This window comes from Lissotriton helveticus, chromosome 3_1 (assembly GCF_964261635.1).
Source record: "Lissotriton helveticus chromosome 3_1, aLisHel1.1, whole genome shotgun sequence".
In the NCBI taxonomy this organism is placed as follows: Eukaryota; Metazoa; Chordata; class Amphibia; order Caudata; family Salamandridae; genus Lissotriton; species Lissotriton helveticus.
In genome coordinates this window covers 188,039,336-188,063,343 of record NC_136061.1, presented here as the reverse complement: position 1 = coordinate 188,063,343, position 24,008 = coordinate 188,039,336, and the positions used below count along the sequence as shown (strand labels likewise).

Sequence of the window (24,008 nt, the reverse complement as noted above, 5' to 3'; positions counted from 1 at the left end):
GGGATGGCAACCTTGCATGCCACTCTGTAGACAAAGAATGGGGGACACATAGAAACAGGCTGCAGAAGGGGACTTGGGGACACGTCCGGGTGCTCCCAATGGGGAGCACAGTCAGAATTTGTGGACCCAGGCCGGACAACTCTGGTGCAGAGGGTATTGGTCACCAGGGCCCGTGCATTGAAGGCACTCACAATGCTATGTCCGGACTGGAGGTGAGGACAATGCCTTCTCTCTTCACTTTTATTAACAGCAGCCAATATTAACAAAACAGGACTGTTTCCCATGAACCCTTGGGAAAACTGTAGTAAAAAGAAAGTGTCTACTCGGGAACAGTCCTGAGGCCTCCAATCAGGGACGCTCAGGCCCAAACAGTCTATCCTCACTGGCCTTTAACCCTCTTTCTTCACTGCTGCGCAGCCAAGGTAAGTGCCTTTCCTACTTATGCTTGATTTTGCTTCTTAAAACTGGTTATTTGCGGTTGTGTGTACTATTGGGCGCGTGATTATGCGTGTGTGCTATCGCGGCTCTGCCGCGTTCATTTATGGTATTGTTGGTATTTTATTCGGAGCGTACATGCTGCTGAATTTGCTGCTGAATTTGCTGCTTTTTTCGGTCTTTTGTTGGGTGGCTTTGCCGCGTTCTCTTTGACGTGCTGAAAGTGCCAATGTTTCCATTTCAAGTCCACGGGAGCGTTTCCGCTCCTATGCAGCTTAAGCCTGGTGAGCTCCGCTCTGACCTCCCGCCGCCAGGGGGCATTGGAGGCAATGGCGCGTGTTTGAATCCTGAGGGGACTGAACGGCACACCGTTGTCCCTGCAAGCATTCCGGCCTGAGGGAAGACGCCTCTGTGGCTGTATTAGATTGAGCTGCTTCAACTTCCATTGGCTGATCGCTCCGTTTCTGCTCTGCTGCCTCAGGCATCAAGTGAATTTCTGGCAGCAGAGTCTGTACTGTTTAAAATAAAAAGCCCCTTTTGGGTAATTATTGGTATGGCGTCCGACGCCTGTTAGGGACATACACTGGCCGGACTATAAAAGAGCGCTAGTTGCATCAGGTGTTTGAGCCCCAGGGCTTAGATCCTCGAATCAGCGAGAGCCTCGCACCACAAGTCAGGTTGACACCTAGCCCCATAAGGTAACTCCTTCAATATAGGGTATCCCGGTCTGCCACCCAGATCCCCATTAACAAGCCTCATCTAGCCTCACCTTGTCCAAGATTAATGGAGATGGACTATGAGGAAGACTCCTAGGGAGGCGAAAACACCTTGGCAGACATCCCTTGGGACGATAAGTTCTATGAAGCAGTAGATGCTTCAATCTATAGAGCAGTGGACAAAGCTATGTCGCCCCTAGAAGTGAGGTCGCCCCCACAAGACGCTATTCCCACCGACCATGTAGGGGACACAGATAGAGAGCCCAGGTTTCCAGACCGTGGCTCCCTTCCCGACCATCCCAGGCCACCTCTGACCTGTTTGAACTCAATGAGATCATCCACCCTTGCTCATCGGATTGGGCCCCAGCCAATTAAGTTGCCAGCTATGTGGCAATGCGTATTTGGAAGCCTTTAGAGAAAGAGGCCAGTAACTGCCTCCGAGCAGAATGCCCCTGTCATTCCCTGGAGGATGAAGTAGACCTCACCCCAGAAATTGACACCCGCATGGCCACTTTCCTACAGAATTTCATGAAAGACCCCAAAAAAAAGGGAATTGACCAGTCATGGCAAGCGTGCCAGGACAAGCTTCTGAACATTTGTGGCCCCTCAAAAAGATCTTGGATATGGCTGAGGAGACCAAGACGTCTGGTTCCCTGATCTCCCCAGAGTCTTTCGGGGGTAGCACAAAGCAATTGTCTTTTTGAGCAACGCCAACTGTGCCCTTTCCATGGAGCGTCGTCGCTTCCTTCTGATCAAGGAAGACATTTAAAGAAATACCAAACTACAGAGAACAGAGAGGGGTTGGGTTTATATAACAAGCTATTTCTTCACATGGTGCAAATTAATGTGGATTCGCCTTTGTGCCAACCACTACATACAGGTCACCTACAAAGTGGATGGTACAGACATTACATTAGGAGGGGTGTATGCTCCGAACGTCTACCAAATGAGATTCTTGACACCCATCAACAAAACTAGCCACCAGGGAATTGCTGGAGTTTAGATAGCGGTCTCCCCTGAATTCAGGACAATAAAATACCGAGCAGTGCAGGCCAGTAGCTTGTGGTCTTTAATTCCTAGGGGTCAATAAGGGTTTATAATCGACAGAACACATCAGTGAATATTCGACAACTGTTTCGTATTCTTCAGTGGACTCGAGGAAGATCGATTCGAGGCTTTGATTATATCGACTAACCTAGAAAAGCTCTTCGATAACATTTAAATGGACGTTTTTGCGGTCTGCCTTTAAACATTAATATGGGCAAGTTCTGGATATTAAGGTTCCAACTGCTTTACACACAGCCTACGGCACAAAGTCAAAACAGGCAGAATAATAAATCGCCCACATTTGAAATATTTAGACCGACTAAACTGGAGTGCCCTCTGTCCTCAAAGCGGTTTGCACTGGCGACAGAACTTTTTGGTGATCCAAAACTTTGAGCAGCCCTCTTGTCGCCACACCAATTTTGGAAAGACATGCGCTTTCCCAGCCAACCCTACTAATGTGGGAGAGCCAAACGCACTAGTACTACAGCACATAGAATGGTGTCCCCGCACTTTTCAGTATTAGGGTGGGGGCCTACTATAGCGACAGATTTTCTGAATGGGAAATAAGGGGTGACAATAAGAGAATTAAAGAGCAACATTGAATTCTGGAAGACTGTCAATCTCAGGAATTAGTCTAATCAAATCGCACGGTCAAAGAAGATCATGTTGCCAAGGCTGTTATATTACTTTGTCGATTTGGCAGTCTGATCAGACCTCGGTAGTTTAAAGAGCTTAAAAAACAACTTCTGGAATTTATCTGGGCACATAGCGTCAGAAGGTTAACTTCACTAGATTGAAAGCACTCATAGCAGAAGGAGGACTTGAAGAAACTGATTTGGAGATGTACTATCTAGCAGCTCAAGTGAATGGTTGCCTCAATGGCTTGAGTGGTGTAGTCTTTGGGAGATAGCGAACATGTAGGCGGGATTCTTATTACTTTACTTACTGTGGGCCTCACTCAGGGCCGGTAAACTGAACAGGTGGACTATTTACACAAACGGACAGCTGTTGGCCATAGGGGATTGCTATAGGGAGGGGACATTTTCATCAATGGAGGAGATGGTTGAAGAACTGGGATTGCCACATGCCCAAAGCCTAATTGACAGCATGGTGAGAACTAGAATTGTATCTTATCCCCCTTGCAGGCAGGTTTTCGAGCGTTCACCAGTACTTATATTGGAAGTCAGTGGTCCTGGCCAATGGTAGCCTGTACGCTGCTTTTGTTGATGTAAAATCAGCATTTGATCTTGTTCCTCGCCACAAACTATGGGCAATCCTCCAGGAGATGGGGATCCCCCTCAAAGTTACTCACATTACTTGTGAAATTGCATGAAGAAAACTATGCTAAAATCCAATGGGGTTCCCAGGGTATGGTTACCGGCCCATTCCCAGTAGAGAGAGGGGTACGCAAGGGTTGCGTACTTGCGCCTACCTTATTCTCCCTATTTATTAATGGTATTGATTACTATATGGATGCGGAGTCCACTGACGCTCCAGTTCTAGCCGGCAGCAAAATTCCAATTTTAATGATCGCAGATGACCCGTTGATCATCTCAAAGACCCCGAGTGGTTTACAGAAGGCCCTGACCATCTTTGAGGAGTTCTGAAACGCTCACGGTCTGGAAGTCAATGTGTCAAAGACAAAATGTATGGCTTTTAATCCCGATAGAACTTTTAAAAGTAAAATTGTAATGAATAATCGCCCATTGGAGCAAGTAAAGGCACCTATTTGGGGGTCATTATTCAAAGTGACCTAAATGGGAAGCAGCAAATAGACCTGGCAACACTTAAGCATCAACAACTGTCTGGTGTACTAAATAGGGAATTTAATACCTCACTGACCAAACCAATCAGCCCGGTGCTCCAGGTTTACAACATGTAGGTGGTTAACTCCGCACTCTATGGAGGAGAGATATGGGGGTACGAAAACCTTACCAACCTTACGACCGCAGAAAACAGGTTCATGCGTAGCATTACACTGCTCCCCCAAAGCACACCAGTGTGTCCGCTACTACATGACCTTTGGCAGAGGTGGCCAAACTGAAGCGCAGGCTCTGGACCACTCCAGAATTAAACCACTATGCCATGGGCTTTCTGGACATAATTCGGGCTGACACATTTCACAAAATAAGATGGTTGAGAGGAATTAGAGATTCCCTAGTAAGCATAGGCATGAGAACACTTTGGGAAGAACCTGATAGAGCTAGCTCCCCTCCAAAAAAGATCCTGAAAGAAAAATACTGGGAGACGATTACACAAAAAACCTTGAGTAATAGTGTGTCTTCCACCCTAACAGGAATCTTTTTGGATGTTAAATTGTCACCGAACCTTGAAGCCTTTGGGGATATATTAGCAAAACCCCATGATAGGAAACTGTATTTTCAGTTCAGGGTGGGAACATTGCCCATCAAAGCCTTCACTGCTAGATGGTCAAAGTCCACAGCACATTTGTTAGCCCAGCTTATGCCGCTCCTTGTCGAGTATGGTTAGCTCTATCTGTAAATTACTTTGAACTAGAAGGAGCGAAGAAGCAGAAATAATTTTACATACAAATGCTCCTAATCCAATCACTACAGCTGTAGCGAAATTTCTAGGCTGGGCTTGGTCGATAAGGTCAGTTTTTTCTCACATAACATTTTGCTTGTGTCCTTTATTCTTGGGTTTTTTTGTAAATGTAACGGCCCCACAATGCTTGCTCCATAAGTTGGGACAAAAACTTTTAACATACCCCTTTGACTGTTTTAATGGTGATAAAAATGTTTTAATGGTCTCCCCTACTGTGAGCTTTAACGGTGTCCGTTTTCCAATGGTCGTTTTATGTAAGCTGTAAAATATTGCCTGATGGTTTTTAAAGAAAAGAAGGTATTTTTACAATCATGCTCAATTAATTTGTTGACTGGCATGGATATATTTTACAACTAATGTGTCTTTGTACTTGGCTTTTATGACAAGGTTGAATAAAGCAGGTTTGAAAAAATTGGAGAGATGTGGGGTACCGCTGAAATATAACAACCAGCTCATGGAATAATAGAATTCCTTTTCACAATGGAGAACAGAAGAAAATTGATATCTTGGTTTATAGATCGCTTACACACGACTAAAGCAACAATGAAGACACTTGTATAAAGGGGGCAGTCACAGAAAGTTTGGGGGGAGGGTGGGAGGAAGGAACAGCGTTTATAAAAACCCAAGACAAATACATGCAATTTAGTTATTTTCATACAACATCTTACCACTAGGGATCTCGCTCTAGTGCCAGGAGGGGACACTTACCAGCGCTCATTTAATGACGTCGCCGTTACATTAGAAAAGAGGTGCACGATGCAATGGAAAGTGAATGATGCACCTGCACTAGCACAACGGCAGTGCAAAGTAGCAAGCATACATTTTTGAACAAGGCAAGAGCGGGCATTAGGAAATACCACATCGCGGAAAAATGGACCGATATACTCCCAGCATTTGAACACCTGCAGCAAGACTCAAAGAGGGATTCAATTTAACTTGGGACTTGCAGTAAACTAAATGGTTTTCAACCATAAATCAACAGATCGCAGTGCAGCTAGTATTACCAGTGTCATACAAGAGAAAAACACCCACTATAGGAAGAGACAATTTTAAGTTAAAGTTTAATGTTATAGCACTGTTTGAGTGTGGTGAGGCTGTAGATATATATTCGTCACCAAAGTAATCCCGTTGCCGAGGGCACACTTTGAACAGCCGGTGCGAGTTTCAGGGACGGGCTTTCCCTGTGATTAATTCACCACCAAAAAGAATTATACTCGCACTCCACCAGGATGTCAATTTGTTGGTGGTGAAAATATATATATATATATATATATATATATATATATATATATATATATATATATATATATATATATATATATATATATATATATACACACATATATATATATACACACATATATATATATATATACACACATATATACTGATGTAGCCAGCTCCCCATAAAAAGAATTAAACGATTGCAGATTAAAGCATAACCAATGTGTTGATGTGTATGTTTGTTATTGTACAATGTTATTGCTTTTGCATCTATTTACAAGGAACTGCTCATGAAGAAAATGTAATAGATAAAAGAAAAAAACACACCTATTGCTCCCATAACTATACCAGTCTTTAGCTAACCAGAGGGACACCTACTGAACTACCTCGAGACACCGACCAATCAAACAGACTAGTTTCTTGATCACTTCCAGTTAACTTCGAAAGTGAACATCCCCACTGAACAGTCAAGTCAAAGTATCACATAAAAACAAAGATAATCAGTTTAACTGCTACTAATCGCAACCACCTTTGTTATTAAAGTGGGCCTCATCAACACTGCTCCTACGCCACACAAAAAAAAAAAACGACGAGAACAGGTCTGAATGATGTCTAGAATCTCAGTCTAACTGAAATATCCATCACAAACAACTCTGTAGTAATACTCTTTAACAAGTTGAAAATCATCCACAGAAACAAAATGAATAAAAAGAGTGGAGCAGGAGGTAGCTGCCTCATTCAGACTTCAGAGTTCACCTTCACCCAAATAAACACAGCTGCTCAGTGTACAATTGACAAAGTGGACAGTCTGTTACCAATGCCAAGATGCAATGCTAGCTTCTTTCATAGTTCCTGAAAGAAAAGAAAAAAACTATTCGCCACATTTGGCTAGGAAAATTATAACTTAAGACTAACCAGTAGGTAGAAAAATCGATCAATTATCAAAAACAGTCAAAATACCATACAAAACAGGTTAGCTTTGGACCTGGACCAAATGCTGAATGGGCCAACATACTAGTGCTGTGGGATCACATTTGGTATGATCCATACAATACAAGCAATAGAACTGAAAATACAGCTCAGGGATCAGCAGATCCATACATATCCTTTCAGGTCACAAACGCGATACATCAACTATGCCTCTGAAGCAAAACATAATAAGCACTTAATTCCATACGTCCACAAGAAGGCTTAAAAAACGATTGCCAAGAACAACCCACCACAGGCCTTGGATGAAAGACAGAAATATGCAACCACAATAGGATTAACTTTCAACAAGCTAATCCTTCCAAAGCAAAAAGTCACTCACTCCTAGAGTAAGCTAAAAAAGATGGTTCAAATTAGCCATGCTAAATAGATACTGCTAAAGCAAGTGGAGACAGCATACGACATCAACTGGGGGCAAGAACCATAGCAGATAGAGAAATAAAGCAGAGAGTTATATTTTATTGAACAGTCCTGCTGTTGCAACAAATCTAGAGATCTTGTAAATGTAAATGTACATGTATTTATATACAAACAGAACAGCCACTCCTGCCAGGTCGCTGCTTATGCAAGGATTGGCACTATCAACGTCCTAGACACTGGACCTAATGCAATTGCCCTAAACAACCAAAATCACTGGGTACTATTTTTCAATTAATACAGAGTCTGGGACACACTAATATGATTAAACCTCATTTCCCATTAAATACTAAACATTAAAAATGTATTAACTGGCAATTCTGTATCGAGATACTTCAATAGGTTTACGTTTCATTTATACCTATACAGGAAACTGGCTCACTCTTAATGGACTAAGTTGTTTAGTACTGATTGGCCCACCAAGGAGTTTATTGGAGTAATGAAGTCCAGGCAGCAGGACTTGGTGAACATGTGCATGTTTCACAAAGGTACTCTGCATATGCCTGGGAGTGGGAACCCTGTGCACAGTGCAGCTGTTGCCAACATGCTTTTGGGGGAAATGTGCCTTTACCCCATCTGCCACTGAACAAACACTGCTGAAGGTCCTACAACTATTTTAACGCTGTATTTTGCTAAGTACCAAGGATTGGCAGCCTGACAAAGGGCAATTTATTCAAGTATGTGAATGCATGAAAGATTTAAAGATAAATAAAGTTTGATATTCTTTCAACGCATCCACAAACTGTTAGTCTGGTAGGCCAATGCAATCCAAATGCAGATTACCAGTAGGATTATTCTGAAGAAACAATCTTGTTCGAAATATCGCTAAAATCAGTACACTTGCATCACATCCTGGCTCAGCTCAAAGAATTACCCACCTCACCAGTCACTAAAACACTCACCTTTAAGTAGCCGATCCTGTTCTTCCTTCTCTTTTTTAGCCTGCATTGCAAGAAGCCGTCGATTCTTAACAGCACTGATCATATCTTCAGTATCGATAAATAACTGCTGTTCTGTCTTGAGCTCATTCTTTACTACTTTTTCATCTGGCTCCTTTTTCTTGGCCTCAGATTTAACTCCTTTCTCTTCCGCCTCTATTTTGTTTACCTCCATCTTCACTACCTTCTCCACCTCCTTGACTTCAGTGTTCATTTCTTGCTCTTCCCCTTCCTTTACTTCTGCTTTTCTCCCTTTGTCTTCTGGTGCTTTCTTCTTGACTTCAGCTACACCTTTTTCCTCCTCTTCCTTTTCTACTTTGGTTACCTCACCATTGGTCTCCTTCACATGGTCCTTGCTTTTGGCTTCCCTTCGCTTCAACCTCTCTGCCCGCTTCTTTTCTTTCTCTTCCTTCACTAAGGCCATACGCTCTTTCCAGAGCTCAGCAGAGTGCTGCTGCTTAGCATCTACATGGTCTTGCACAGAATAAGTCATTAAGATGCGGTGACACAAAGCAGCCATGATATGCAACTTTTCCTCAACAGTAAGTTCAAAGAACTCTGAGGTCTCCAACTTCTCAAGAAACTCATCTTCCACTTCGTTGTCTTCAAATCCAGCAGAGTCCTTACTTTCCTCAGCATTATCCCCCGGGGAAGAACCATCGCTCTCTTCTAATACATCAGACTTGCGAAGACAGAGTCGAACAAGTTCAGAAACTGAATGGAGTGTAAGAGGTATTTCAGACACTTTCATTCCCAACTCTGCATAATCCTCAGCAATTTCATCCTGCAGCAACGTCTGAAGCAGTATCAACAGCACACGATTCAAGTAAAGAAAGCCACCTTTCTCCGCAGTCAAAGCTTCCATTAGGGAGACTGAGGTGACTGGATACTGACTATCTGGCATTAGTAACCCAGAATAGCAGCTGAGAAACTCCACTACCATAGCCACATCTCCAAAAAGCGTGTTGGGCAGCCCTTCAGGGGTATCCACAAGCTTAAACATTGGTAGGCTCTTGCCAGACAGCTCCTGGTCCTCATACCTGCGCTGCTTTTCTAGCTTCTCCTGCATCTCCTTCTCTTTACGCTCCTTAACCTTCTCCCGCATTTTTTCTTTTAATTGGTTGCGCTTTTCCTGGAGGTATTCCTTCCGCTGATCCTCAGTCATGGAAGCCAATTTCTTTTTGTATTCAATCTGCTCATATCTCTTCTGCACCAAGATCTTCAGATCTTCTGGGAGGCGGGCACGGTCATCACTGGAAAGTAGCCGCACTGCCTTGGTGATGTTGCATGACAGCGAGGCCTTCCGATCCTCCCGGTCCTTGTTGTCTCTGTAATAAGCAATAAGGTGGAGTGCAGTAGGAGAAAAGTGCTTCTGTGGTTTGGAGACCTTTGGGACCACAGCTGTAGTCTTTGGAGGCCGGGACACCTTTGGTGAGCCCTTAGCCATGTCCAGTAGAGTAATTTGTTTCATTTTGGGATTTTTCAAAACTTTTTTGGGAGACTTTGGCTTTCCGGATGATTTCTGCACATTTAATGCTTTTATTTTTTCCTTTTTCACCTTTTTCTTGGGCAAGACCACTCCGGTCAGGGAACACTTCTTGGAAACTGGTAATTGAGAGTTTAGCTTGGAGGGAGACACTACTCTCATCACATCCTCCAGCTCTTCCCCAGGAGTATTTAAATCATCCCCATTATTGGTTTTTAATGGGGTTATTACAGATTTATTCAAATGCACATGGCACCAAAGTGTCGGACTCATCGGAGTGGTCAAAGGAGGTTTCTTCCGCTTCTTTTCCTTTATATTTTTATCACCATCTTTTTTAACTTTAATTTTCTTGGTTTGCTTTTTCTCAGGAGAGCCAGATTGCTTTCTTTTTTTGGTAGAAGAGTTTGGCGGGGAATTCAACGTCATGTACTAGAAAAGAAAACAAGCCAATAAGCTTTGTACTTGGGTTTTACACACAAAAAACTTCAGATATTAGCCAAGAAAGCCTCAAAATATTGTACTTGCATTGCAGAACTTGCAGTTCATTTTTTTTTTTTTTATTACCATCGTTGGGTCATTTTACAATACAAGTAGTACGTTCACAACTTTAAAATAAAAATAAGTAATCAATATCTTCTTTTACAATAATAGTTGATTATAACAGGTAGATGGGATGGATGGGTTCCTTGTAATAAAGAAAACAATTATTCATCTAAGTACTCTTTGAGTATACCCCAAGTCGATATACCTAATCGTTTTTTCCTAATACCCTTCAGAGCGTTCAAATTCCATTCTAGTTCATATATATTAAACATTTTCCTTCTCCAGAATTCAAACGTCGGTGCTTCAAGGTGTAACCATTCTGTAGCTATACATCGAGCTATAGACATAGCCATAAATAAGAAATTCTTAAATTTACATACGTTCTCATTTTCATTAACAATTTGCCCTCCCCCTACTAACATAAGTGCAGGGGATATTTTAAACGGGTGGTGGATGACCAAGGATATACATTTTTCTATACTTGATATGAAATACGATAATTTCGAGCATTTATAAAAAACATGGACAATATCTGCATCTTCCCCTCCGCATCGAAAACATTTTCCATCATACATAGGCCCCCATGGTGCCATACGTTTAGGAGTAAAGTATAGTCTGAATAGTGTCTTATATACCTGAGCTTTCAGATTGGCAGACAGACATATATCCTTGGCCATCAAGATATAATCCACAATATTTAGATCAGTTTCCTCTAATTGATTCTGCCAATATACATTATATTTATTCAAATCATCTGGCTTGTAATCCATCAGCAATCGATATAGCATGCCTATCCTTTTTTTTTTGATTTGACAGCCTCGATTATCTTAGGGCTAGGTCTGTTTAATTTCTTTAAGCAAAAATCTCTAATTTGGAGATATTTAAAAAAAGATGACTGAGGTATATGGAATTTGGTATATATAGTAGAGAAAGATTTGAATATTCCATCAGTGTCATATAGATCTCCAATTTTAGTCATACCTTTCCTGCCCCATTCCTTTGTTACATTGTCCCAGAATATTGATGGTAGTATTTTTTCCGCAGAAAAGGGAGTATGGTACACAATTATTTCCAGCTTCAATATCCTTACAACCCTTCTCCAAACTTTATATACAGATTCAAGCACCTTAAATCGGGTATGTTTGTAGTAGTTCCCCTCCAGTTCTTTTAACAAACATCCCTTCGCATGTTCCCCTAAGCAGAACTTACAGTTCAACCACAAAGAGTAGTAAATTAAGAGCAGAAGCCTACTTGCCCTACAGAATTTTGAGTTTAATATGCTTTGTTTGCAAACAATCTAGTGGCATCTAATGACTAGCTTCTGAACATAACATGCTCTACATATCAATGGTGTAAACAATGTACTTAATCCAATATAATACAAGGAGTCTGAATAGTATATGATTAAAAGAGTGAAAGGAAGGGTGCAACCATACAGTCAAACAATTACCTTTGTTCTTTAGTGAAATAAAAAATATGCATGACAGGTGGGGAATACATAATAAAAGAAACAATGCAGTACTTTCTGAATAATGAAGGTTAGCATGACTCATGCTTGAATTAACAACCTAATATAGCACAATAGGGCAGTACAGTGAGGTGGGGGGCTTGTTTCTTGCAGTGTGATCTCAGATGATAGACTGGGACAGATGAGCTAATGTTTCCAACGGAACTGGATGAAAGTAGGCCATTAAGACTAAGAAAAGTCAAGCGTGGTAGTAAGGTACTACACTGAAGTGGCAAGTTGAAATGCAGCCAAACGGAATGATCATTATTTTTTTTTTAATCGTTCATTTAACAATCAGAGCAGTAATTTGCGTGAAAACCAAGATAGAATCATGCAGCATAAATCACTTACAATGGCAAAGGTACAAATGAATTAGTCGCATCGAGACAACAAACATACATTTGTCACCGACTGATTCTTAATGGCACCATAAGTTAGCAATAAGAGTACTAAGAAGTTAATAGTTGTACCTTGTGAGGATCTAAAAGGAAGTCGCTGAACTTGCTGGGGAGGGCATACTTCTTCACTAAATCATCCTCTACGACCCAAGGGGCATTTTCACCCATACCGATCCGCACAGCATAATGACGGATAAAGTATCGTACAATTTCTTTGTTAGGTGGACGCTCAGAGCGAAAGAGACTGTCAACCGGCACACAGCTGATGATCTAGAATGGGACAAACAGCAAAATTAAAGCAGCAAATAGCTTGATTTATGCATGAATAAACTATTCTGGCTGTGGTTACTCATTTAAAACCACCACTGGCTTGTATAGTTACCGTATTACATTTCGTTCTTATAAAGGCAGCACAAAAAGTGAGGAGTGGAATTCTTGACTTCACCTTAGCCAATGGCAAACATTCCAATCCATCACATTTAAATTAAATTAGTCTATGCCATTACACATCACTCCCTCCCAGACTTCACACTAGCACCCCTTAAGTGCATTCTACATGCCACAGCATGCCTCACTCCAGATCAGAAGAAATTTGAATGCAACTCCATTGGCTCCCTTCCCAAACCGCATTTGTTTTTTTAATGAATGGTTTGCAAACCCATAATGATCAGCACCCATGCTTATCCTGCTGACAAACTCTCCATCAATGGTACATCAGCAGCACAGCCACCACCAGACTGAAGTGCACCCCCTCCCCCACAACTATATTGGAAACAGGCGAGAGAGAGGAACAGCATCAGATCAGCCCAAAACGAATTGCTGCATACTACAACAAACCTGTTGGAAAGAGTACATAACCCACTCAAACTGACTGGGCGGCTTCTATCCTGCATCTCAGGGAAATTGCGATACAATCAGGACTATGCCATGCTCACCATCATACAAGATTCACCCAAATGCTTGAAATACACAGAAAGATCGTTCTTTCGTAAGTACAATCTTGTAATGTTGATTTTTTCAACCCACTGAAAGAGGTAATAGAGGGGCATCAGCAATGCCAGGTGTGAGGATTTCACAAAATATCCATTCCTCTCACCCCCTGGGATTCTAGCTGTGAAATTTCCATGCCCTTCTAAGCTCATCACCTTATCTTCGTGCTCTAGCTTGACATCGTATTTATGGGGCAGAAATTTAGGTGGGGCCCATTTCTTCTCCTCTTTTTTGAAAGTAACAGGAAGTTTCCGGGGGGAACGACGAGCTCGATCACCTGAAGAAAAATAAATTAAGTAAATGTTACAGCAGGTCCTGCCAAAGGTAGTTTAGAAAAAACAAAAGAACACAAATGGCAGGGTCTCTGCTCTAACTTAGATGAGTGGAACAAGTATTTCCTACAATAAGAGGTCAACCAATAGGAATGCAAATTCCTTCTGAGCCTTTATCATCAAGCGCTTTAACTTTAGTCCAAGAAAATGTTCCATTCATAATAAATAAGGGCAATTAAAATGTACCCCCATGTGTAACATTTAGTACAAGAAAATTGCCTAAAGACCTTAGTCATGTGCGGCACACTACTCAAGGGAGTACACAAGTTACATATTAATTTTTCTGTGCACCAATTTATTTAACAACTTAACGAATAGACTGCTCAAACTCTAAACAGTACAGAAAAGGGATTTAGTCAAGTTAGCCAATTGTAGACAGCTCAAAATTTTATTTAAATACGTTATTTATAAAGTATGCAAGTAGGTATTAGAAAGTACCAGAACCCCTTTTACGAAACAATTAGTAACTTCTTTCTGAAGCACTGTTAATTAACTGAAATTACGTTCAATTAAGAAGCTCATGACTGGGTACCAAACTGCGTAGAAGTTTTGCTCGAGTGAAAGTGCTTTCCCAAACTAAATTCCCAGAGGCAGATATCTTTAGACAGTGTGTATTTCATTGTAAACGAAAAGTTTAATTAAAAAAACACTTTGAATAAAACCGGTCTCGTGCTCTCAAATAGCTTACTCCATGGTCCATAATAATGGTGGAATTATGCTGAAAGCGTGGCACTGCAGCTGACCAGAATGATAGAAAGATGGTGCAACATGTCCGTACTGGCAGAGAGAACAATGATTAGCTTAGTCATGGAACTGCTGAAATAATGGCCATCAAGCCCTTCACGGCGGGTTGCCAGTCATCATAGTAGCTGTATAGCAATAAAAACAGACACCCAAGTCTAGATCATAAAAAGCCTATTGCGCATACATTAAAAAATGGTATAGAAAAGCAAACACCCCCCGCCCCCTAAGAGTAGAATGTTAAGATTCACAGAATCTTCAGAGAGGCAGTAAACCACACAGAAAACATACTCTACAAAGTTCATAACGCTAAGGTGTTAAAGCCTGCAGATTAACCCAGGATTTAGTGCCTTAGGTCATTTTGCTATTAAACAATTCAGAAATCTGAGCAAAAACTGAAATGGACAATTTCGAATTCATTAGTTAGAGCAATTTACTCCAGCTGCGTAACAACCAGTCTCTTTAGGATCTTTATTATAAGAAAAGAGCTGGGAATAGTGGACTCAGTCCAGAAGATCTTCTTGTTTATCTTCATTTATAGATCCGACTTAAGACACTACATTCCCAAAGTAAATCCTGCCCTCCCACAAAGTGAAGAGCCACAACATACTAAGGCGATCCCTCAGGCTCTCCCGTATACCACTCTCATCTTCTTTCAGTACTGGCTCCTTGATATGGTTGTCCAGAACCACTTGATTAGTGTTTTCCTTGTCACTGGAAGGGGAATCGCAGACCCCATCTGCCTTTTTCTCAGAAGACTCCTGGTCTACATCTTCCAGAGGATAGACTTTCACAATCTTCACCCGCATGTATTTCTCTTTGCCAACCTAAAAAAATGCACAAAGGTGTATTTATCACACACTGAGCTGCCAGGGAAACCGCACAAGTCTTGAGCCCCAAAAGACACATCAACTCCACCCTTTAAACAGTAATGGGCGCCCTATTTTGCCACAGGTATCAGGAAACAGGCTCTTACTTCAAAGTCGCATTCCTCATCCACAGCATACTTTGTCATGATCTCCAAGTAGACTTGGTCAACCAGTTTATCCAATGAGACAGTATTGTGATGAATAATTTCCAACACTGGTTTCTCAAACCATGACTGGAACTCTTCTTTCAAACTGTGCAGAAAACAAAAGCAGAATCAAATAAAATACATCCCAGTAACAGCGGTAGCTTGAACAAAATAACTGAATTGTACTGTTCACACTGAAACCATCAAGAGTCAAGTCTCAAACTCTCAGTCTTCAACTCATGGTAAGCTGGGTAATTCAAGATCAAACTAATGGATCTATTAAAAGAGAAGCCAATCATGAGACTTTCAGGGAAGCACCATGCAGACCCTCCAGTGTGTTATGGTGCGCTTATGGAATGCTCAGAAACTCAACCTGCATCTCAAGTACAACCACCTGAATTTCAGGAAAAAGGGAGAAAAACTGTTTTGAAAGAGCTTTCATAGCTTTGCCCAGCATCAGTTACTGAAAAATAGTTTTTGGCACCATTTCAGCAACCGTATCAAATATGAAGAAAATCATTCTTATCCATACTAATATAATAAAGAGAGAGCCCAAACCTTTGAGGCGGGTAATCACGGGAACCACAGCACCAATCACAACACCCAATACAGCGTTGGAAAGGGTAGTTGAAGCTGAAGGACATAGGCTATGCAGACGCCCACCATATACATTTAAAAGGTAAGAGAACCGTGCCAGCAAAGTAGTCCCTTGTGGGCGTGTCTGCGTTGTGCTGTGTGTGTGTGTGCTGGGGGCGTGACAAACGCTGGGGGCGTGACAAACGCTGGGGGCGTGACAAACGCTGGGGGCGTGACAAACGCTGGGGGCGTGACAAACGCTGGGGGCGTGTGGTACGTTCCGCCCTTCATGCCATGTCTCATCATGTGCTAATCCCACCCTGCTCCCTTTAAAAACCCTGCACCCCATAATCATAACCCACCCTTACTCCTTAAAATACCCCAACACCCTTAAACACTAACCCATCTTAACCCTATAAATATACTCTGTACCCCAAAACCCAAACCTAGCCCTGAACCCTATAAATACCCCTGTACCCCAAAACCCAAACCTAGCCCTGAACCCTATAAATACCCCTGTACCTCAAAACCCAAACCTACCCCTGAACCCTAAAATGCCCCTGTACCCCAAAACCCAAACCTAGCCCTGAACCCTAAAAACACTTGTGTACCCCAAAACCCAAACCTAGCCCTGAACCCTAAATATACCCCTGTACCCCAAAACCCATACCTATCCCTAAACCCTAAAACTACCCCTGTACCCCATAACCCAAAACGATATCTGAACCCTTAAAATACCTAAACACCCCAAAACATACCTCAGTACCCCCAAAACATGTACCCCTATACCCATACTTACCTTATCCAAACATTGAAAAAAACATGCTTTTACCATTCATGCATTTACAACGAATTGCGTTGAAAATGTATGCGTGGTAAAAGCATATAAAATGTAATGCCATGCGTTATAATGGCATTGCGGAGTCATGGTACTTTCGTAATGAAAGTATGCGGAGTGATGGTATGCGGAAAGAAAGTTGCGGAATAATGGGTGTTTAACCTCCCCCGGTTAGTATATTGGTGGCACGGCGGCCCACATCTCCAGCAACATACTCATATTTTTTCACCACCCATTTGAAAAATGCACAGGTCTCGCTCATTGATGGCCAGCACCGACATACACTTTTAGACACACCTCCCGCCACAAGTTCTAGGATTGCGAACTTTAGAGCTGGGGAGCTACGTTCGAATCTCGGCATCAGCTCAACATCCTGTGATTCCAGGCAAATCGCTTTGTCTCCCCGTGCCTACCACAAATGAATGTGTTCTTCTGTCATGTAAATTGTGCTCATGCCATGTTGTCGAGTTTGCACTGTATAATATGGGAAGGAAAAATAAAGTAGGGAAACTCGAGTTCACACACTACTGAACGCGCACTCTTAAGTGCATCAGCAGTGCACTGTGAATCGGAGCGTTTCACAGGCCTGTCACAGATAAGAAATGCTATCAAAACGAAATCCTACAAAACAATTTAATACTGGCCGGCAGCAATTCATACCCGGACAACGTCGGGTCGGGCTGCTAGTGTATTTTATAAAGTGCAACAACCACATTAGATGAGTCTTCATGCAGTCAGTTACTACTCAGTGTTCCATGGCGAAGACTATGTTCTAAGAGGGTCCGAAAACCTGCCTATTTGCCCAGTTGTTTTGAGTGGTAAGGCTTGCTGTAGGGGATAAATATTTCATTAAAGGGCTCCTTTAACCGGAAAGTTTCTACCACCCCATTTTTCCAGCTTGAATTTCAGCACTTCTGAAAACTTTTTGCTCAGTGAGATGGACCAGTGCACCACTCATCCTTAACGGCAATGCATTTAATGGTAGGAATATCTCTGAAGGGATTCAGCACTATGAAATAGATGTCAGCTAATGGACAATCTTATACATTAAACATAGGCTGAATCTTGAGCACAACACACAACAGGTTTATGTCCACATTTGAACTCAAATAATTGCACATACACTGGATCAGCCACCTAAACACACATACATTCAAGGTAAAACTAAACAGTTGATGGATGTGAAGCTGGATGACAATAAAAGATGTTGAACGATTAGACAAAAATCAGTGCACCAATGGTCTCCCATGAGCGCTCATTCCAAGATTGTCAGCTATTGAGCTCACCACAACCTTTGTCCCAGTTTTGGAAACTCTGCCTAGGTTTCAGGATCAGTGTCGGGATGAGGATCAATATTATGATCCTTCCAAGGATACCCTGCTTGTGTGTTATCTGGGTTGTCTTTATCGTCATCTATTGTTGACTGAGGAGACATATTACCAGCCTCAGACAATTGTGGCGAGTGAGGTTATGGAGGTGTCGATTGTGGTACAAGTGAAGGAGGAACAGGAATGTGCAGTGGACTAGTTGCAGCATCCTTTCTTTTCTTCACGGGTTGAACAGGAACGTCCAAAGCCTCCTCGAAACTCAACTGCTTCTTAGGAGTTTGATGTTTTGGTGGCTGTATCATAATTTTGTCCCAGGCTGAACTTGAATTGTTTTTGGTTTCGGATCGAGCTTTTGGGTGAAATTGCTCGAGGATTTGCTCCAGCTGAGATTTTGGACCGTAAACAAAGCATTTTGGTGGAGGAAGCTAGGTCTTTGCTGGAAGAAGGTTACATTCCAAAAGAAAAAGTCTTTTTCGGTGCCAAGACCAAAGAGTGAGAAATGTTGGTTTCGGATGGAAGGGTTAGAGAGACCCCTGCTGTGGTACATACTTTTGAATTTGAGCCGGAGGGCAAGGGTTCAGAGTCATGTTTTCGGTGAACACCATGGCTTGTGCCCAGTTTTCTCATTGGAAGCTGAGGATTTGGATTTCGGAATTGGGATATTAAGTACCGATGGTATGTTTGCTGAAGAGTAGCCAAGTGCTCTGCTGATTGAGACTCAGTCATGTATGGAAAGGGATTCTTGTGCCGCTGAAGCCTCTTCCTTCTCCTCCAGTCGACCAAAGATGTCGGGGCATCCTCCATTTGCTTGCAATGCATCTCTGGTCGTCTAGCCCTTCAATATCGAGGAGTCTTTTTAAACTTAAAAAGACTTACAAGCCTCACAGGTGTCCTCTCAGTGTTCGGGCAAGAGGCATAAGTTGCAAACTGGATGTAGGTCGGTGTGAGGGTATTTGGCAGGGCATTTTGGACAGAAACGGAATGGAGTGCGTTCCATCAACAGGTCATTCTCCATCTCATTCGAAATAGATAATTAGTGCCCAGATGGGCATGGCCTGTAGGCCAAAGAGGAGTCAAAAACCCGCTACAAAATGTAGTTTGACATTTATACTATATCAATCGAAACAATACAGACAATATACACACACACATCCCCATACATATATACACACACACACACCCATACATATACACACACACACACACACACACACACACACACACACATATATATACACACATACATATACATATACACACACAGGACCGAAAGTCGAACCGGGACTGCAAGATACTACATCGAAACAGTCTGAAGAAAAACAACAATCTGAAGATGGCGTTGATGACCATAACTTGTAATCATCGAGCCTAACAATAGATAGCAGACTCATGCAAAGCATGCGTATCTACAGCACACATGCCTCAAACATATTGCTCTTATTCCAAACCCTTCCGATACAACCACCTTCAGGGGCGATTCAGACATTGCGGGGGGAGGTGAATAGGTTCATCTGGGCAGACAGGACACCTAGAATGCAACAAGATCAGGGGTATGAGGTACGCCTTAGTATCCCAAACCTCCACTATCAGGCGGCCCAGCTTCAGAACATTTTAGCACATTAAGGCACTGATAAAATTCTGACCTCCCGGGTTCTATCCACTGCTTATGGTATACACTAGGCATGGGGAAACTTACCCTTGCACTTCCCTCCAAGGAGGATACCTACAGTAACCTTTAGCGTCCCTTCATTGCCTTACTCTCAGTGGAATTTAGAGACTCGACCTTCAGATGGACCTCCCACTGAGGCCAGAAAGACAGTTATCCATGCACTCATCAGCAACAGACTCGCCTAAAGCAACGCACTCTACGCAGGCATCACAAAGAAACTCCTCAATTCACTACAGAACGTCAAAAGACAGCAGCCAGATTGGTCCTTAACATCCAATGCTGCAACCACATCTCCGAACAACTGTAAGAACTCCACAAGCTCCCAGTCAACAAGAGTCACGTTCAAGCTCCTCACACATGCCTACAAAGCCCTTCACGATGGCGAACCAGAATACCTCTCATTCCACATACCCACAAGACACCTCCACCGAAATGACCCTTTCCACCATCCCTTGGAACCACAAGACCAGGGCCGGAGGAAGATCCTTCTACCTCGCAGCAAAAAACCTGGAACAACCTGCCTCTCCACCTCAAGCTATCCCCATCGCTGACCCAACTCAGGAAGGATCTCAAGACCTGGCTCTTCGACTGAAGATGATGTAAGGAGAAGGTGAAACATGTGGTTTTATTTGCAGGGAAAGTATATTTCTGGATCATTAAGTCCTTTGGGCAAGTAGTTTTTTTGTTTTTTTTAATTATTTTAAACCTCTAAAGATCTTTTAACGCTGTACCAGGCAAGTAAAGGCTGTTCTGCCTCTTTCAGCAATAATCAAACATTCACCATCCACTACTACAACCTGTAATGTAATAATATATAGAAAAAGCAGGAAGTACTGGTAGGCCTGATGACAGCCTATATTGCTACAAGTGCTATGCTTAAGAGTGCAAGTAAAGCAGATAATGCTACCCTTACTATACCCATTTGATAATAAAGTATGATCTGTGCCGAAATTAAAAAGTTACCCCATGGTAAAATTCAAAACAATGTCAACAATCCATTTATGGAGAGAAAAAGAAAATTGGCAGTGCTAAAATTACAAGATTTAAGACCGTCCTAAACTTCAAACACTCACAGTTCAGATACTTCTTCCTCTTCCTCCCATGCTTCCTTGTGCGTGAGCTGACTGCTCCCTGTGCTCTTGCATGTCCAAACGCGCTGTCCATACTTCTCCAGACGGGCCTCATATTCTCTAATAAAGCAGCAGTTAAGGAAAATAAATCTGATAGTATTTAGATTACAAAGTCAATTTCTCCTACTTATTGGGAACACCTACTGCAGTCTTTACTTGGTTATCCAATCGCATAAAAGAACACCCTGCAATAAGAATTAGCAGGGATTTATGATTTTTGTTTTGGACAGAAAAGAGGCTTCCAGTCTGCAACATCAATTGCATACGTTAGCTCTTCCAAGAATCATAATTTGTGTTAACAAGAACCTTAAAAGAACAGTCAGCACAACAAACATAGCCCTAATATGCAGCCATGGAGAATAATGATAACCGGGGATTCAATACGCCAACATGGGAAATAATGAGAACGGGTGATTTCAACACACATTTAATATGTGGGTCGATAATAACCCCAATCTTCAAAGGGGGTGGGAGAAGGGGGGAGGGGGGGAGAAGAGGGGTGATCGAAGAAACCAGCAAATTACAGGTTAATAGCGCTCATCGATTAGGAAGCCAAGTATTATGCCTCGCTAGTACTGGAAGATTAATTGATTGGTCTAACACCAACAACCTGATTCCCCTACAACAGACTGGTTTCCAGAAAGGCTAAGGTACCACCACCATCATCATGCTAACAGTAATAATTGCGGAGAAGTACAAACGTCTCAAGAAAACAAACTGCCACTCTGCTTTATAGACCTAAAGCATCTTTCGATCAAGTCAACCGAACCCTCCTGTGGCTGAAATTAAGACGATGGGGAATTCAAGAAAAAAAAATGTAAGAGGAACTGACTCATATACTGACACGTGGATCTAAATCAAGATGGCACAAGATTGTCCAGGCGAATACCCACAGCGATGGGTCTTAAGCAAGGATGTGTTCTTGCTCCACACTGGTTTACATTTTTTATGGCCTATCTATCCCCCCAGCTTGATCGGGTAAATTCCCAAGCAGCGAGATTAGGCCCATTGACCATATCACATCTTTCATACGCAGACGATATTGTATTGCCGAGCCACAAGAGGGTGGGACTTCAAAGTAATTGAAAAAGTTGCTGTATTTGCAAAGACCAACAAATTGGAAATCAACATAGCAAAGATAAAAGCAATATCAGTAGGGAATAGATCCAGTGTTTCTCTGAAAATCAAACCAGGAAATGCCAGTATAGAAGAGGTTAATTATTACAAAAATTTAGGGATATACTTTGATAAAAATGTCATCTTACACACACACACAAGTAGTTCATTGTGAGAAAAAATAATGCCTTGATAAATGCCTTCTGTGCATTTGCGAAAGTACTGGAAGGACCCTCTTTTTAGCCATCACTAGCAATCAACGCAAAATTGCTTCCCACGCTAGCTTACCAAGCATGGTGATGCACGGTAAAGATGCTAAAATCTTGAGTACACTTTAAACAAATACTTATAAGGCGCCTTGATGCCATCGGGTTTTAGTTGCGCGGTATACATTTTCTTTCATTCTTTCAATATTTTTGGTCTTCCCTGCAACGCTTCACCTGTGCAAATCCGCCTGGAATTTGGACTGACAACAGTGTTTAGTAAGAAGATATTATACTATCAAATCATGGCACAAAATTCGAAACAATCCGTCTAGAGCCTCTAGTCAGTGCTTTATGGCAGTCCCTGAGGAACTACCCAAATTCCAACAACAAGTATTTGTCGTCAGCACAGGGAAAAAAAAACGACACAGTTGACTTGTGGAATATAAATTTGCGACACAACTTTGGCCGTGTGATTAACAAAGCAGCAAAAATGTATTCCCTTATCAATGACAACATATTCTTGTGACGTCACAAACCTGGGTGACAATACAAACATACGTCACCTTACAACCAGCAGCATATCTCTCTAACTTAGTCAATGTACCTAAAGAAAAAGTTACTAGCTACGTCTAGAACTCCAGCCCTTAGCGGATACAAAGGACTTAAAACATGCAGGCTATGTGGCGCCTTCAAGAAGGATTTTGTGCATTTGATCTGCATATATCCCACATTAAAGAAAGCGCACCTCTCACTGCTTAAAAGCATCTTCAATGAGAGGGGAATTCGTTCTTGTCGAACGGCAATAATGAGGAGCCTAGACCCTAAGGACCCACGGTTAAATTGTAAATTCTTACAATTACATGACAAATTACTCAAACAGATCATAAAGCCCCCCCACAGAGAGAAAGAGACCCGAGAGAGAGAGAGAAAGAGACCCGAGAGAGAGAGAGAAAGAGCCCCGAGAGAGAGAGAGAAAGAGACCCGAGAGAGAGAGAGAAAGAGCCCCGGAGAGAGAGAGAGAAAGAGCCCCGAGAGAGAGAGAGAGAGAAAGAGCCCCGAGAGAGAGAGAGAGAGAAAGAGCCCCGAGAGAGAGAGAGAGAAAGAGCCCTAGAGAGAGAGAGAGAGCGCCCCAAGAGAGAGAGAAAGAGCCCCAAGAGAGAGAGAGAGAGAGAGAGAGAGAGAGCGCCCCAAGAGAGAGAGAGAGAGAGAGAGAGAGAGAGAGCGCCCCAAGAGAGAGAGAGAGAGAGAGAGAGAGAGAGAGAGAGAGAGAGAGAGAGAGAGAGAGAGAGAGAGAGAGCCAGAGAGAGAGAGCCAGAGAGAGAGAGCCAGAGAGAGAGAGCCAGAGAGAGAGAGCCAGAGAGAGAGAGCCAGAGAGAGAGCCAGAGAGAGAGACCCAGAGAGAGGAGCCAGAGAGAGAGACCCAGAGAGAGAGACCCAGAGAGAGAGAACCCCCCACACAGAGCGAGAGAGCGAGAGAGAGAGAGAGAGACCCCCCCCCACAGAGAGAGAGAGAGAGAGAGACCCCCCCACAGAGAGAGAGAGAGAGACCCCCCCCACAGAGAGAGAGAGAGAGACCCCCCCACAGAGAGAGAGACAACCCACAGAGAGAGAGAGAGACAACCCACAGAGAGAGAGAGAGAGACAACCCACAGAGAGAGAGAGAGAGAGACAACCCACAGAGAGAGAGAGAGAGAGAACAACCCACAGGAGAGAGGAGAGAGAGAGACAACCCACAGAGAGAGAGGAGAGAGACCCCCCAAAGAGAGAGAGCCACCCCGAGAAGAGAGGAGCCACACCGCCCAGA

The 24,008-nt window shown here is 42.6% G+C and overlaps 1 protein-coding gene across 1 annotated transcript in view; it reads right to left on the bottom strand.

The window, feature by feature from the left end:
• BAZ1B (bromodomain adjacent to zinc finger domain 1B) overlaps positions 1-24,008 on the bottom strand; it is a 291,291-nt gene that overhangs the window by 252,401 nt on the left and 14,882 nt on the right. The window contains exons 3-9 of the mRNA XM_078680650.1: positions 21,010-21,067; positions 20,826-20,942; positions 15,303-15,447; positions 14,937-15,153; positions 13,409-13,530; positions 12,336-12,533; positions 8,294-10,244 (exon numbers count right to left, since the gene is read on the bottom strand). Of these exons, the coding sequence (XP_078536776.1) occupies positions 8,294-10,244; positions 12,336-12,533; positions 13,409-13,530; positions 14,937-15,153; positions 15,303-15,447; positions 20,826-20,942; positions 21,010-21,067 (2,808 nt within the window). The remainder of the gene's footprint in view (positions 1-8,293; positions 10,245-12,335; positions 12,534-13,408; positions 13,531-14,936; positions 15,154-15,302; positions 15,448-20,825; positions 20,943-21,009; positions 21,068-24,008) is intronic.